General features: G+C 39.0%; 1 protein-coding gene across 1 annotated transcript; it reads left to right on the top strand.

Moving 5' to 3' along the window:
• The first annotated feature begins 526 nt into the window (after positions 1 to 526).
• Positions 527 to 16,138, top strand: mcm3ap (minichromosome maintenance complex component 3 associated protein). The gene is made up of 28 exons (XM_053496468.1): positions 527 to 2,491; positions 2,611 to 2,846; positions 2,958 to 3,039; positions 3,564 to 3,708; positions 3,909 to 4,108; positions 4,203 to 4,342; positions 4,513 to 4,710; positions 5,482 to 5,750; positions 5,884 to 6,046; positions 7,223 to 7,383; positions 7,476 to 7,699; positions 8,016 to 8,278; positions 8,429 to 8,529; positions 8,663 to 8,794; positions 8,974 to 9,087; positions 9,635 to 9,790; positions 9,896 to 10,093; positions 10,191 to 10,259; positions 10,357 to 10,482; positions 10,594 to 10,747; positions 11,102 to 11,360; positions 11,484 to 11,581; positions 12,409 to 12,799; positions 12,921 to 13,178; positions 13,366 to 13,495; positions 14,986 to 15,174; positions 15,358 to 15,505; positions 15,678 to 16,138. The coding sequence occupies exons 1-28, from the start codon at positions 1,015 to 1,017 to the stop codon at positions 15,846 to 15,848; spliced, it is 6,252 nt and encodes a 2,083-aa protein (XP_053352443.1). The 5' UTR covers positions 527 to 1,014; the 3' UTR covers positions 15,849 to 16,138.
• Positions 16,139 to 16,165: the final 27 nt, after the last annotated feature.

The following is a 16,165-nucleotide window of genomic DNA, read 5'->3' as shown; positions in this document are numbered from 1 at the left end:
GGCTCCTTATCCCCAGTGAAGGGAAATCTTACCAGCATACCAAGACATCTTGGACAATGCTATGCTTCCAACTTTGTAGCAACAGTTTGGGGAAGGCCCTTTTCTATTCCAACATGGCAGTACCCCAGTGCACAAAGATCTAAAAGTGTCTATAGAGACATGGTTTGATAAGGAAGAACTTGACAGAGCCCTGACCTCAGCTCCATCAAGCACCTTTGGGATAAACTGGAACAGAGATTGTAAGCCAGTCCTTCAACATCAGTGCCTGACATCATAAATGCTCTACAAAATGAATGGCCTGTCAAGAAGAGTGGAAGCTGTAAAATGGGGACCAACTCCATATTGAAGTAAACTGTATGTATTTGGATATAACGTTACTGCAGGTTTGGCCAAATACTGTACTTTATTCCATATAGTGTGTTTTACCTTGACTGACCGTTGGAAGAATTCCCATTTTCTCCAGATGGGGGCAGTAGTGTTGTAGATTTGTTAGGAACGAACCCGCCATTACAGCGAAGAAGAAGAAGACAATGTTGTTGCGCGTTGTTAGCTTGTTCAGTGCTGAAACGTCGACGCTGATATTATAAACAAAAACTACTTTATGTGGATTTGTGCATTTCGACTGTATTTATGGGATTTAACCGAGGAAATGATTACAGTTTTGTATGGTGAGCCGTGCAGTGTGCGAGCCAGCGAACGCTGTTAGCGAAGTCGTAGCGAGTTAGCCCACAATACTTATATTAGGATAATTAATCTGTTAAAGTGAACCTTTAAGGCTAGCTAGCTCAGTGTTGTTGTTCCTTATGTTTTTCTCCTGCGTGAGGTGTTTTAAAGAACAGCAGATAGGTTTTGATGGGAGATATAAACTTTATTCTACATCTTCAGAGATAAAATGAGATCAGTTTCTATCTGTGTGTAGGAAGAGGTCATGTAGTATACTGGGAAAAAGTAGTTTTATTAGTGAGCCTGTTTGTTATAGTGTACAGTCCTGATACCAGTCTCTATTAACCCATCATGAACCCGAACAATGTCTTTGGTAGACAGCAAGGTGCTTTCCAGGCACCTAGTAATGTCAGTCAAAGTAGTGGCCTGTTTCAGTCACTTTGCCAGCAGGGTGCAAGCAGCACGCCTCCCAACATTGGCTTTGGGCAGAAGTCACCATTTGGCCAACCCTCAGCGTTTAGCCAACCGTCGGTTTTTGGTCAAGGGTCTGCTGCACAGACATCTGTTTTTGGCCAAACATCATCATCATTTGGTCAGTCTCCCTCTTTTGGTCAAGGTGGTGGGTTAGGACAATCTTTGTCTTTCTCCTCTACTTCTCAAGCACCTGCGTTTGGTCAGACAACACTTGGATTTGGAGCGCCTCCACCTTCTACTGGACAGACTCAGACTCCTGCGTTTGGTCAAGTGCAAGCTTTTGGCCAGACCTCGGGATTTGGTCAGACTACTGGATTTGGACAAACTCCATCTGGATTTGGAATTTCCTCTACTAACTCACAACTGCCTAGTAATAACATGAGCACTGAAGGATCTCAGTCCGGTTTTGTTCAGCCATCTTTTGGTCAGCCATCTGCTTTTTCTTCCACAAGCTCTGCTCTGAGTGGCCAGGGAAATACACAGACTAGTGCGTTTGAGCCAAAATTTAGCTTTAAATCTCCAAAAGAAACTGTCTTTAAGCCTATTTTCAGTGTGAGTCCGGTACCTCCCAGTGTTCAACCTGTGCCAACCTCTGAGCCGTTTGGTCCACCTAAGCCAGTTACAGGTGGTTCGGATATCACTGGTCCTGGTAGCTCCAGTGTGTCACTTTTTTCAAGTGCAAAACCAAGCACTCCAGGTTTCAGTTTTTCCCAGCCTGGAGCAGTCCCGTCTGCATCTGTTACAAGTGCTAGCATGTCTCAGACTACAGGTGGATTGATTGGTGGAAACAGACTCCAGTTCACGTTTTCTCAACCTGTCAATACCACTAGCAGCACCACCACCGCTACTGCTCAATCCACCAGCATTTCCAGCGTTTCTTCTGCTTTTAGCTTCTCTGCAAAAGTTATTCAGCCTCAGCAAGCTTTTGGCCAACCTGTATTTGCATTAATTAGTTCAAAACGTGAAGAAAGTCCAGAACTGAGAAATGAGGAGACTTCAGGAGCCACGGTGTTTGCAAGTATTGGGAAGGGCATGAAACGGAAAGAAGAAATCAGTGACTCGAATGCTAGTCAAGGAAAAAGTTCAAAAATTGAGGAAGGACAAGGTGAATCTGTAGGCCCTAGACATCCATCCAAGCGACCCCTTATTAGGAGTCTAGGAGGAGGTGGAATTTTTCAAAATGCAGTAAGTGATATAAAAAAGGAAAAAGGCAACACCATGAAAAAAGAAGGGCAAACCATTGAAGCTTCTAGAGAAAGACCAGACCCCCCACTTCCACATGTGGATGCACCACTTACCCCACCTAGACCTCAGGATCCTATTAGACATTTTCTAGAAAAAGCAGAGACACCTGGTGAGTTTATTCATATGTTTTGTACTTATTTTCCTTGCAAAGCCAGGATAAATCTTCATTTGAGATGTAAACTGACCTAATACTGTTATGTTTAAATGGGTCTGCTTCTGGGTTTGCAGCTTCTGAGCCAGAAGTACAGACTGATATTCCATCTCGAAGAACTGGACGTACAGAGAGCACTGATAGCCTGTCTGGTCTATCTCCGTCTGAACTCACGATCATACAGTGCAAGGGAATCCCACCCAACCTAAATCGGAAAGAGCTAATCAAAAAACATTTTTCTCACTTTGGGAAAGTGCTCAGAGTGTACTGCAGACCTGAAAAGAGCCTTGCTATTGTACATTTCTATGAGCATGTAAGTTTATATATAAGCAAATGTGCCTTTTAAGTACTTTTGTGTGCAGGTAGTTAAGATTTAAATGTTAATTGTATCAGTTGGTAATGCTAGTGCTTACCTCTCTTACAGGCATCTGCAGCAATGGCCAAAAAGAAGGGAAAACATTTCCAATCAAGTGAACTCCAAATATTTTGGCAAAAAAAGAAACAAAGTGAGTGCATTAACTGTGTTTAGTAGCTGTAGTTAATTTATTAATGTCATTATATGACAAATCTATGATTAAGGCCTCCTCTATTTTATGAATGTTCTTTAATTTTGTTATATTTTATTAAAAAAAAAGTACAGTACTCCTGCAAAAAACGTAAATAAATAAACTTACAAAAAGTTTTTTAAATCTGTCAGCCAGAAAAGAAAGCAGTGTGTTGTGTAAAAGGCCACTTTTCAAGGGGGGACAAAAAAAAAGCTTCGGAGTTTTGCATGCAGAAGGACTGTGGCCGGTTCTGCAGAATGTTCAGTAAAACTAAGCCGTTAATTTTTTTATAAAACTGCACCTGTCGGAAATTGTACCCAAGACTATATTTTAAGCAAAGGATTGTCACACCAATTATTGACTTTATTTACTGTTTAGTGCACATATTTATTGTTTTAAAGGACATAATTTCTTTACAGCATATTTTTTTTGCATGTGCTTTAGACTTTTGCACAGTACTGTAATTGTAAAGTTCACCTTTTTAGGTCCAGGCACAAAAAGAGAGAGAACTTTACAAGTCAAGGATGCGGTTAGTGCAGAAAAGGAGTTAAGACCAGAGGGCTCTCAGCTCACACCAGTGCGAAAACCATTACCCAGATCTCCTGTTGCCGGCACCTCCATTGTTAAGGGGTAAACTCTCAAATTATCTTATTATAGTACATCTTAAAGGTTTTTATTAGTTTTATCTCTAGGTTTTATAAAACCTGACACAAACAACAGCCAATTTATCAGCAATATTTCAATCCACTTTCCAAAGCTGTATACACAGCTTGACTATTAAGCCCCCTTGGTCTTAATACAGTTTATTGAGGAATGTTTTGTTCTTTTAGATCTCCTGTTAAGAAGCCTGTTGTGGCCAAAACCCTCCAGTTTGATAGTGACCCCCAGCAGGACGTGAGCTTAGAGGGACACAGTGTAGATCGTCCAATGATCATGCTGTCATCACTACAGCCTCTGGCTGGTCAAATAGCTGAAACAACAGAGGAAAAGTACCGTCTTCTTGAGCAGAGAGACAAGATTCTTCGCCAGTGTAAATATACAATATTAATCACCTGCATGCTATTTCAGCCATTTTTGCTTTACATGTATATTGATTAATTTATTATTTTTATTTTTTTGCATAGTGAGACCAAAGAGAACTGACTTGGACATGTCTAAGGTTTTTGTGGGCACGTGTCCAGATATGTGCCCAGAGAAGGAGCGCTACATGAGAGAGACTCGCAACCAACTCAGCATTTTTGAGCTTCTTCCAAATACAGAAAAGGTTTAACCTCAAATATTTTTTTTACTAATCCAATAAAATTCCTAACTTGTGTTAAATAGAAAGTTATATTTTTGCATCACTCTTATTAGCCTTAATGTATTCAAAGGAATTTCCTGTTGATCGTCCAGCCCGAAGATCAGTAAGAGATCCATAATCTGTTGTGCTTACAGGTGGACCATAGTGCTGCCATTAAAGAATACAGCAGATCGTCGGCTGACCAGGAAGAGCCTCTTTCCCATGAGCTACGGCCTCTGCCAGTCCTAAGCATGACAATGGACTATTTAGTCACTCAGATAATGGACCAGGGAGAGGGAAACTACCGAGACTGGTACGACTTTGTTTGGAACAGAACCAGAGGAATTCGCAAGGTGTGTTTCACTGTGTTTCACTTATGTACAAAATCATTCAGTATTTCTATATATAACTTAAACATTTATAAATAAATAACATTACAGGAGAATATATGCATGGCTGTAAAGAAAAAAATATAGTAAAGACAGACCAGTTTTCAGATGGAAACAAAAAAAAACTAATGTATGCTTCTGGGATTTGCATAAAAATAGAAAGGAGTGAGTGTGACAAAGTTACCAGAAGAACTCATGTTTTCCAGCAAGTTCAGTAAAACCTAACAGCTGTTTTCTTATAAAACTTCACAAATCTGTGTCTAAAACAAAAAAAATGTGAGTTTTCACTCCTGTTTATTTTATTCCTTTTTTTGCTCTTTATAGAAGTTTCTTTTATGCAGAAATGTTTTCATAAGAATCTTTTGCCATGCCATATTTTTGTATGTGCCCAAGACTTTTGCACAGTACTATAAGTAAAACTGCTGTTGGGTTTTACTGAGCTTGCTGGAGTATATGAGTTCATCTGGTAACTTTGTACTTGTACTATATTACTTTTGTAGTATCTTGTACTATACTTTTTTTCTTTACAGACATGCATACATTTGTACATAATTATGCAAACATGATAAACATATACAACAAAATTGATACAGCATATAATATGGTGGCTAAGACTTTTGCACAGTACTGTTATTTATATACACATATACTCTTTGTGGTGATGTTAAAAGCTGATTTAAAACTTGTATTGGTTTGCATTACTGTAGACATGTACATGTCATGTGTTTTCCGCAGGATATTACACAGCAGCACCTCTGTGACCCGGTGACTGTGTTGCTATTAGAGAAATGTACTCGCTTCCATATCCACTGTGCCCACCATCTGTGTCAGGAGCCTATGATGTCTTTTGATGCAAAGATTAATAATGAGAACATGACCAAGTGCCTTCAAAGCCTGAAGGAAATGTATCAAGACCTGGCCACCAAGGATGTGTACTGCCCCAGAGAGGCAGAGTTCCGCCAGTACAGTGTTCTGCTCAAACTCAATGATGGTGATATTCTTCGGTATGCTTCTGGATAGTAATAAAAATGTATTACATTTAGATTATGGCTTGATATATTACCCCAATATTTGCTTAGATAACCTTTGTATGTTGCAGTGATATGATAAAGATAACCTTTTTTTTCTTCCTAAAAGCGAGATTCAGCAATTTCGTAAAGAGGTCCGGGATTCTGTGGAGATGAAGTTTGCAGTCCAGGCTTTTGCAGCCCTTAACAGCAAAAACTTTGTCAGATTCTTCAAACTGGTGAAAGCAGCATCTTATCTATCTGGCTGTATTCTCCACAGATACTTTAACCAAGTGAGTGCTGTGTAGGCAAATAAGCATACATTTTAAAGCTTAAACTTGTACATTTTTATAATAAAAAAAAAACTTTCAACTCAGTGTAATAAAAGCACATTGACATGATTTAAATGTGCATCAGAAGTATTCAATTTTCATTCCGCTCCAAGAAATTATGAACTTAAAGTAAGATTGGGATTTGTGTTTGATATGTTTGTTAGTTGGTAAATTTTTATCAAATTAGAATCTACTCCTTGTATTTGACTAAAGAGCAAGAGGACCTGAGTAAACTACTGTAGGTAAATAGTAAATAGGTGTGTCTCATTATAGGGTGGGTGAAGACCTCCAGCACCCACTCTTTTGCAGATAGATTTTGACAAATGTTCCACAGGGGTTGTATCTTAGGCTACGTTTACACTGTCAGGTAAATGTGATCCAATTCCGATTTTTTTGCTCATATGTGACACATATTTGATTATGTTCTATGTCCGTGTAAACAGGAAAAAAACGCATGCATTCCGATATTTCGAGATTTCAGTTTCAGGCCTCCTTCATATGTAGAAATAAATCAGATATAAATCAGATATGTGCTAATGTGATTGTCGTGTAAACAGACAAATCGTTGCGTTCTGTACATCATTAAACGCGGTTTAATGACGTAATGGTATTCTCCGGTGGAAGCGTGTGTGGAATTATAACATCGCAGGTGACATGGAAAAGGAAAAGCACCTGAAGCATATGCGCAGGCTGCAATTATGCCATTTTTTTTCTCCTCCTCCGTTTTAAAACCATGGTGACGTTTTGCGAACTTTGCATATATCGCAGAGCGTCAAGCATACTTCACCTTCGTCCATCTTGGCTAGTGTGTAGCGCAAGAACCTCCCTTTAAGTATGCGCGATGTTTCAGATGGCATGGCAAGTGTAAACACGTGTATCGGATATGGGTCATAGTTGAAAGAACGTGTAAACAGACGGTCAAAAAAAATCAGATATAGGCAACAAATCAGAATTGGGCATCGAGACCTGCAGTGTAAACATAGCCTTACTAGGATGTATGTTTTGTATTGTGACTGGATTAAGGCACCATTGTGTGACGCACAGCTTCAGTATGGTGAAAAGAACAGTGATTTTTATATCTTGTATACTTTATTTAATTTACCAGTTATTTTGGTTAATTTACTTTTATGATAATAGGTAAGGTGTACTGCACTGCAAGTCTTGAATATAGCCTACACTGTGGGCTCTCAGAGGTCCACCACTTTCCCTGTGGAGGACTTGGTCCGAATGCTCATGTTTCGCAATGCATCTGAAGCTATTGACTTTCTTCAGCTTTATCACCTTAATGTTGCTGATGGGTAAGGTCTTCTATATTCTCAACATTTTCTTTCTTTTCTGGAAAGATTTAGCGAACAGTATTAGTATACTAACTGTAAAAAAATTTTTCTAGCATGGTTGAGTTGAGCCGTACTGCCTATCAGGAACCAGATTTATCCATTCCTCCAAAGAGATCAATTGCCATTGAGAAGAAGAAGACGGTGCTGATTGGGGAGGTTGTGAACGGAGGCCCATTGCCTAACCCGCCACAGCACACACCAGTCTGCAGCTTTGACTCCAACAATAAATTCAGGGGAGATTTAGCTTCCTTCGAGACCGTACCAGCTGTTACAAAAGGTAAGTCAACATATCTTGTAGTTGATATAAAGGTTCTCTCACTTATAATTATTCATATCTAGTAATTACTACAACAAAATTATGTTTAAAATTTTATTTTAATTAAATTGAAAATCCAACTATCTTTCTGTGGTCCCCTACAAAATGCACAATTTGGACTCTACTCTATTGCCAGGGATTTAATGAGCATATTAGATGCTTTTGTTAATGACTAACTAGAAGCAAAAACTATCAAAATTGTACATAGCGTGTGGTTTCAGATATATATTAAGTGTGTAACACAGCTACATGACTGGGTTAATTACCTTCTCTTCAGTGAAACCTCTGTTTGAACTGGAGACAAGGCCTCAGATCAAACCCAAATTGCTGACAGAGCCTAGGCTGGTCATGGAGCCCCCAGCAGCAGTGGAGCTGGCCCAGCATGAAGACACACAGGAGACTGGAGAATCCTTACAACATATTTTACCAGTGCTTCCAGTAAACCCTCAGCTTATGTTCCAGCCTATTGGTCAACCTGAAGAGCAGCCCCAGCCTATCAGACCACCATCTCCAAAGAGAGAACCAGCCTACTCGGACCAGGTGAGATCATGCAATGATGTTTCAGGAAAAAAAAGACACCTTTACTTTTTATGACTTTTTAAAATAATGACTTCAATCGATATAGGAAAAATGATTAATAGATGAATGCATATGTTCTTATTTACCAGCATCATTCTGTGCTCCCTACAGGATTTAATGGCAGAAGTGGAGTCTGTGGTAGAGGAGTTTCTGGCAGATGAAGTCTTGGACATAGCTAAAGCTGGGGCTCAGTATGTCTCTGCAGCTCTGGGGTAGGTAAACCTTTAGCCATGATTAGCTTGCTTGATTGACAGTAAGTTTTAAATCTAATTTTCATATTTTGCCAAGTAGATCCTAATATTTCAATATGTTAGTAAATTTGAACACCTATCCACTTGTTTACAGTGTGAGTGAGAGTGAGATGCAGACCCTGGTCAGTGAGGTTGTGGTTCAGATGCTAAGAGAAGTGTCTGAATCTGAGATCACTGCTGAGAAGGAGCGAATTGCTGAGGAGAAACGCAAGCTGGAGGAAGAAAGGTGCATTTTACTCTTAATTTAGAATTTTTAATGTTGAATGTATAAGTGACATTTAAGCTAAATATTGACACTGATTACATTTTTTTATCGTGTATATTCCTGTGCATACACATTTTATTGTTGCCATCTAGCATATCTTATTTGCCAGCGTGTGTAATTTTGTGTGTTTATATTTTTAGGCAAAGAAAGGAACGAGAGGCTTTTCTGGACAAACTGAGCTATGAGCTGTGTGCTGAAATCAGTGAAGAGGTCATTACGCAGTGCACCAGGGAAATGGCTGATGTGGAGATAAAGTTAGTATACAATATAATGTTAATTTTATATTAGATGATGAAACTTAAAGTTGCTCTTCAAACTAATCAAAACTATGTAATAATACACTATGGCCAAAAGTATGTGGACACTTGATGGTTACAAATAAGTGTTCTTATTTTTCCCCAAACTGGCACTAAAAAATTATATGTTGTTGAATTTAAATTTCTATTCACTGGAACAAAACGTGCCCAAATCTGTTCCAGCATCACAATTCCCTTGTGCACAAAACAAGCTTTGACCACAGCCCCACTGAATATCTTTAGGATACAATATTTAGAATTATAAATACTTAATAGAGAAATTCCCACAGCCACACACTAAAAACAGGTGAAAAGCCTTCCCAGACAATTAGAGGCTATTATAGTATTTGCTATGTTATTGAAAATGCAGGTTCCACAAACATGAGTGTCAGAATCACCTGTTCACATACTTTTGTTACAGTCGATTTTTCTTTGCTTGAATTTTTTTTATATAACAAATAATATACATTTCTGGAAACATATTAAACAAATATTATTTCTACAGGCTTGCATTGGAGGAGAAGGCTGCATATGTTGCTCGATGCACAGAGGATGTGTGTAGCAGTTTAGTGAAGGAAACACTTGACATGGAGATTGACTGCCTGGTCAGAGAGGTGCTTGGTGCACAATTACGTCAGATACAGAAGAAGTTTATTAAGAGGTGCCTATACTGTTGTATCAGTCAATATATCTTGAAATATTATCTTTGGTAAGACTCAATTACACAAAATTTAATAATTTTATGTGTGCTCCCGCATGTTTGTAGGTGGCGTGATGTGGTAGCAGTACGTAGACAGTTGAAGAGGCAAATGCGTGGATTCCCTGCAGCCCCATGCTGTGTTGACCCTAAATTCAAGCTGAAGGCTTTAGTCCCAAGTGCTCTGTCCTTTACATCTTTGGACAGACTTGCTCAAGGCTTCATCAACCTGGGCAATGCAGGGAACATGTGTGTGTCTTGCACAAGGTGACCGTACAACTTCTATCATAATATACATTTAATGCATGTTAATGTTTATGACTGTTTGCAGATGTTTACTGCATTTGATTCTGTGTGATGACAGGTTACTAAAAGTGAGGGATGATACAATCCGTCAGATGCGAGTAGACTACTATTACAGTTTGTTGTTAAGGTGAGAACTTAAGATCCGTTGTGTGTATGTAATATACAGTATATGGTTTAATTCTATTTATGCTGCTAAATGATGTGCTTTTGTTTAATTTCTTCAGTCAGCGTGTGTGGGCTCCTCTCGACTTGCCCTCTCTGGTGGCTGAGAGCACACCTAATCCACCTGACAGAATCTTCTGGAAAGCCGCTCTTCTGCTTCCCAGTGACCAGGACGGTGACATAAGCAGGTAAGCTCTTGACCTTAAATTTTTTTTTTTTTTAAGTCTTGCACTTTAAGTTCATCACACTCTATAGAAAAATGTCTAAAATGCTTTTGTTCTTTAATGATTTTACTTTAGCACACTGAACAAATGGCTTGAAATTAAACTGGGTGGTGGAGAGAGAATAGAGGAGAGCACTGAAGGGTCAAAAGGGAAACTCAAAACTCTTATCATCGGTAACAGCTTGAGAGATATTGGACAAAAGACCCATAAAGTTCACGTCTGTGTAAAGGTGAGAACCTCATATGAGCCATATTGCTGCTCACACTAGTGTTAATATTAAACTTCTCTTAAACAGTGCAGGAAGACGCAAAACTGATACCATATTGACACTGACACATATATTAATATTACTGAAAGGAGAGAATGCTAAGTCATACAGGCATACAATATTGAACAAGAAGAAATCATTTTTGCTTATATGGACAAAAACACGAAATCTTTTGAAAATCCATCAAAAATTTTGATTATTGTATGATCATGTTAGGGTGAGGTTTATTTATCCAAGACTGCATATGTACCAGATGAAATTGTACATTGTCGTCGTCGTCATCATCATTATTGATTAAAAAAAAATTATCTGTAGGTGAGCCATGGGCCTCTGAGTGAAGAGGGGCAGAGCCAACTAGAGGAAAAGAATGAGCTCCTAGGTACCAGCTCCCTACTGATGCTACTGCCCCCTCTACCCTGCACTGGTCTGGATGATGAGGACATACCCCTGCTCTCTGCCCTCCTTCAGCTAAAGCAGGTTCAGCAGGCCAGTGGCTGGCACACTGCACTGCCCCTGGCACTTCTGATACCTGAACAGCTTGAAGAAACACTTAATGATCAGAAGTTAGAGGAAGGTATACAATAGCACAAGATGAAACAGAATTGCCTTGTTTTATAAGCTTTTAACTTTTTTAAAATGATCATTTCAAAAGGTTTGATCAATTTGTAATGTAGTTATCTTTACTTTTATTTCACAGTCCTTAAGTTAAAGACATTAGTTCAAGATGGACTTATTTCAGAATACATTGTTATTCGTCTGTCTGGGAATGTCACTGATCTGCAAGGATCCAAACAGGTTGGTGTTGTCATGCTTCTTAATCTAACACATGCTTCCTTAGTTTAACACATTTTCAAATTAGATATTATATCTATATTATATTATACATACAAATTCACATTCCATACAAACTTAAATAATTCTTTTGATTGTGTAAAGCTGCTTTGCGGCAATGAAAATTGCTAAAAGCGCTATACAAAAAAAAATTGAATTGAATTGAGATATTGTGGCATTAAGGATGGATTCAGGCTATAAATATAAATAAGAAGAATATTCACAAAAATGATAAGTGATACCGATGATGAGTGATTTTTTTTTTTTTTTTGCGTGTAGCCTAAATCAGTATACTAATTAGGCCCAACCTCCGTTCCATTGCACTGAGATCACATGACCTGAAACCTCATTATAATTTTCTTTAAAAAATCATCATGGCGGACATAGAGCCAACTCACAAAAAATGATGCAAGCTTTTTAAGGAATCTTACAAAAAAAAATCTTCACTTGTTTGGGTTTCTGACGGGTTTTCTTTTTTGGTACACCTTGTCATGTGACTTTCATTTGCATATGCGTTAATATTTAGTAACGTCTGTCAAAGATGCTCATGTACAGTACACAGAATCAGCCTTGTCTGTGTTCAATTATTTCAATGTTTATACAACACATTGTATTTGCTAGAGTGGCTATTTAAATTTTTTCTCTTTATTTGAACATATACTTACTCATGTAATGTAAATTTTGAGTGTATGGTCATTTCAACCTTAATAATATTAAGGCCTGAATTATTGCAAATATTACATGTGATCAGTGGATAATTTCTGTGGAAAATTTTATTTATTTATTTTTAGATTGGTGAAGCTGTGCGCTGGCTGATTGCTCACTCTCCAGCCTCTACAGTACTCACCTCTCAACCCCTGCTACAGTTTGTAGAAGGCGGGCTGTGTCGCGAGTTTCACAGCAGGTTCCTTCATGACAAGCAGGAGAGGGCACAAGCAGCTCTGCCATGCCAGGAGCCGGAGGTAGTTATCCAACTCTATAACAGCGTGCTGGCCTATTTGGCAGATGTGGTCAGTTCTGAAAGACTGGTTGGAATCTCCTGGCCCCCACCTGAATTCTCTTTGCCTGAGAACAGAAAGCTTATACCACATCTGGACTGGAATTCCCCACAACACCTGGCCTGGATGAAAAAAACAATACTTAGTCTTCAGCTTCCCAAGTGGAATTGGCCTCCTCAAAACGGTAGGTCTGATAAAATTATGCCTTGTTCATTGACGGAACAATATTGTATCCTGTCTGTATAGTGTGTTCTATTGCAATTGAAAGAAATACATATTTATAACAAACTTCTGTCTTCCAATAGCTTCATGGCCCCATGTGTGTGAATTCATATTCGAGTACGTGTCCCAGATCCCCAGCTCTGCCCAAAGCCAGCCGCTCCTCATGTCACATCTGGAGCACCTGCTAGCAAGAGTACATGCTCAACACCTGCGGCAGAACTGTGTGGATGAAGAGTATGATGGGTCTTCTTTTCATTACATACCCTGGGATGATATTTTAATCCTTTGCATAGAGCATCGACTGAAAGACTGGCACTTGGCAGAGCATCCAGTAATAGCAGGTGAGGACACTGAACAATGTGTGCTGAAAGGCAGTTTAAAAATATTATGCACAAAAATGTGCTCTAAAATGTTTGCAATGATTTTTAGGACTGCTTTCTTACCTATTCACCCTGTCTTTTTGTAAGTCGCTCTGGATAAGAGCGTCTACCAAATGCCTAAATGTAAATGTCTTTTTGTCTGTTCTAGATGCCTTCACTGACAAAGGAGAGATTTTGGTGTACTATTACAAAGAACAACTTAAAGATTTTTATCCTCCAGAGGGTTGGGTAGCAGCAGTGAGACGCACCCATAAAGAGAAACAGCAGAACACACTAAGGTAAGGATTTAAAAGTAGTATGACACACCGTCTACCCACTGAAGTGATCAGATAAATTCCATAGTCCTTCTTTGCCATGAAAATTAACTTAATCCCCAAAAAAATCTTTCCACTGCATTTCATTGTTGTTATTAAAGGTCCCACACATCCCATTTTTCATTAAATGTTAATGATTCTTTAGGGTCCTAATAAAAAGTTTGTAATATACTTTAATTAAAAATTCTCAATGGTTGTGTAAAAAAAACACTACTTTTACCTGGTAAAAACTAGCTCTGTTCTTAGCAACCTGTTTCAGTGCATGGTCCTTTAAATGCTTATGATCTCTGCTGAGCCCGCCCCCCAGTTCTGTGGGGCGTGTCTTCACAACACACCTGGGGTATAGCCACGGGAGTGCAGTCCAATGCGGGCAATGCTTTGGACTGCATTACCCACAAAGCATTGCCCACAACGCAGTGCAACTTTTGGAAGATGGCCTGGTGTCAAGAAGGGCAGCAAAGAAGCCGCTTCTCTCCAAAAAAACATCAGGGACAGATTGATCTTCTGCAGAAAGTATGGTGATTGGACTGCTGAGGACTGGGGCAAAGATATATTCTCCGATAAAGCCTCTTTCCGATTATTTGGGGCATCTGGAAAAAGGCTTGTCCGGAGAAGAAAAGGTGAGTGCTACCATCAGTCCTGTGTCATGCCAACAGTAAAGCATCCGGAGACCATTTATGTGTGGGGTTGCTTCTCATCCAAGGGAGTGGGCTCACTTACAATTTTGCCCAAAAACACAGCCATCAATAAAGAATGGCACCAAAACACCCTCCAACAGCAACTTCTTCCAACAATCCAACAACAGTTTGGTAAAGAACAATGCATTTTCCAGCACGCGGGAGCACCGTGCCATAAGGTAAAAGTGATAACTAAGTGGCACGGGGACCAAAACATTAAAATTTTGGGTCCATGGCCTGGAAACTCGCCAGATCTTAATCCAATTGTGAACTTGTGGTCAATCTTCAAGAGGCAATAGACAAACAAAAACCCACTAATTCTGACAAACTCCAAGAAGTGATTATGAAAGAATGGGTTGCTATTGGTCAGGATTTGGCCCAGAAGTTGATTGAGAGCATGTCCGGTCGAATTGCAGAGGTCCTGAAAATATTGACTTTTTGCACAGATGTCATGTAATTGTCGATAAAAGCCTTTGAAACGTATGAAGTGCTTATAATTATATTTCAGTACATCACAGAAACAACTGAAACAAAGATCTAAAAGCAGTTTAGCAGCAAACTTTGTGAAAACTAATATTTGTGTCATTCTCAAAACTTTTGCCTATGACTGTAGAGTGCCCTGCTCAAACTTTGAAAGTAATGCATGTTAGCATATCGTTGTTTTTACCCAGAAAGTGCAGCCAGTTTGTGGCATAGTCAGGATTCAGACTAAAAATCAACCCAAAAAACTGTGATACAATTCTCACCGATTGTTAACTCATTGATGTTTTCTCCAAGGTCAAATTCAAGTTCTGCACTTACTATGACTCCAGCAGCACGGTTTCCCAGACAGAGACTTTTCCAAAATCAGATAGAAACGGAGGAGATGCCCTCTGTGTTGGACATCACCCACAGTCCTTCACCGCAAGAGCTGCTGCCTCAACGTCTCCTCTCCAGCATTGAACAAGAGAAAGCTCAAAGTCAGAGGTTAGTCATTTAAAGTCTTTCCAATAGAGTTTTATGGAGAGATTAGATAGAAACTACCTTAATTACTTTAACAAAGAGTTTTATGATAATTTGATTCAAGATCTGTATTGAATCTGTGGTGTGTCTGTAAATATAATATCCAACATCTGGATAAAAGCGGAAAAATGTGTTTTGTATATTTAGGTTTGAAGAGCAACTAAAGTGTTGGTTAGAAGTGGATCCTTTGGACTTGGTCTCGATACCCCTCTTTGTGCCTTCCACACTGCTATCCATGCCTGAGATTCTTATTCCCAAACAGAGCCCCAGTGCATTTGCTGCCTGCATCACAAAGGTTTATATGTTGTATTTTGCTGTCTTATCATTGACCTCACCGTAGTCCCTAGTGCCACTGATATCATGAACAATGCTTATTAAAGCGAAAACCCTGTCTGGTAGCCTCTCTTTTTATTGTGTTGTAATTATGTAAATTGTACCACCTAAAGCAGTTTTTGTGCTTGTTTCAGGACCCACAAACCGAAGACCCTGCTGAGGTGACTCTACCTTACAGAAAAAAGGGACATATGCCTCTGACAGAACAACTGAAAGAGCTCGATAGACTGGTGTTGGCAAGTCGAGAGGAGGAACGGGCGTGCAGTCTCAAGCTAAACAGCTTGTTTGAGATTGTAGATGACTGAACAATGCTCTGCTGCTTGTTTACAGGTTTCTGCTTGAATGGTTGTTTGTGATCTTAGAAGGTTCTGACTTGAATAGAAATGAATGAAGATACTGATATAGTTCTAGAACCTAATAATACTTTGGTCAAGAAACATTTGTAAAATGACTTGAAAGTATTAGTTTGTTTATTTTCTTTCTCTTAAAATATGTTGTAATTTTAATTTTGATGTTATGTACCATTAGCTACGATTAATGAGTAATTTTGAGATTTTAAGGATGTGTTTTTGTACTTGAGCATGTTGCAATAAAGTTGTTTAAACATGCTTGCGGTTTCCCA

The sequence above is a fragment of the Clarias gariepinus genome, chromosome 5 (genome assembly GCF_024256425.1).
Source record: "Clarias gariepinus isolate MV-2021 ecotype Netherlands chromosome 5, CGAR_prim_01v2, whole genome shotgun sequence".
In the NCBI taxonomy this organism is placed as follows: Eukaryota; Metazoa; Chordata; class Actinopteri; order Siluriformes; family Clariidae; genus Clarias; species Clarias gariepinus.
The sequence above is the reverse complement of the archived record's forward strand: the minus strand, read 5'-3'. Positions and strand labels throughout refer to the sequence as shown.

Coding starts and splice junctions, on each gene's coding strand:
- mcm3ap (XM_053496468.1), top strand. CDS start 1,015: ATGAACCCGAACAATGTCTTTGGTAGACAGCAAGGTGCTTTCCAGGCA. Junction 4,711..5,481: donor GAACCAGAGGAATTCGCAAG/GTGTGTTTCACT, acceptor TGTTTTCCGCAG/GATATTACACAGCAGCACCT. Junction 8,279..8,428: donor AACCAGCCTACTCGGACCAG/GTGAGATCATGC, acceptor TGCTCCCTACAG/GATTTAATGGCAGAAGTGGA.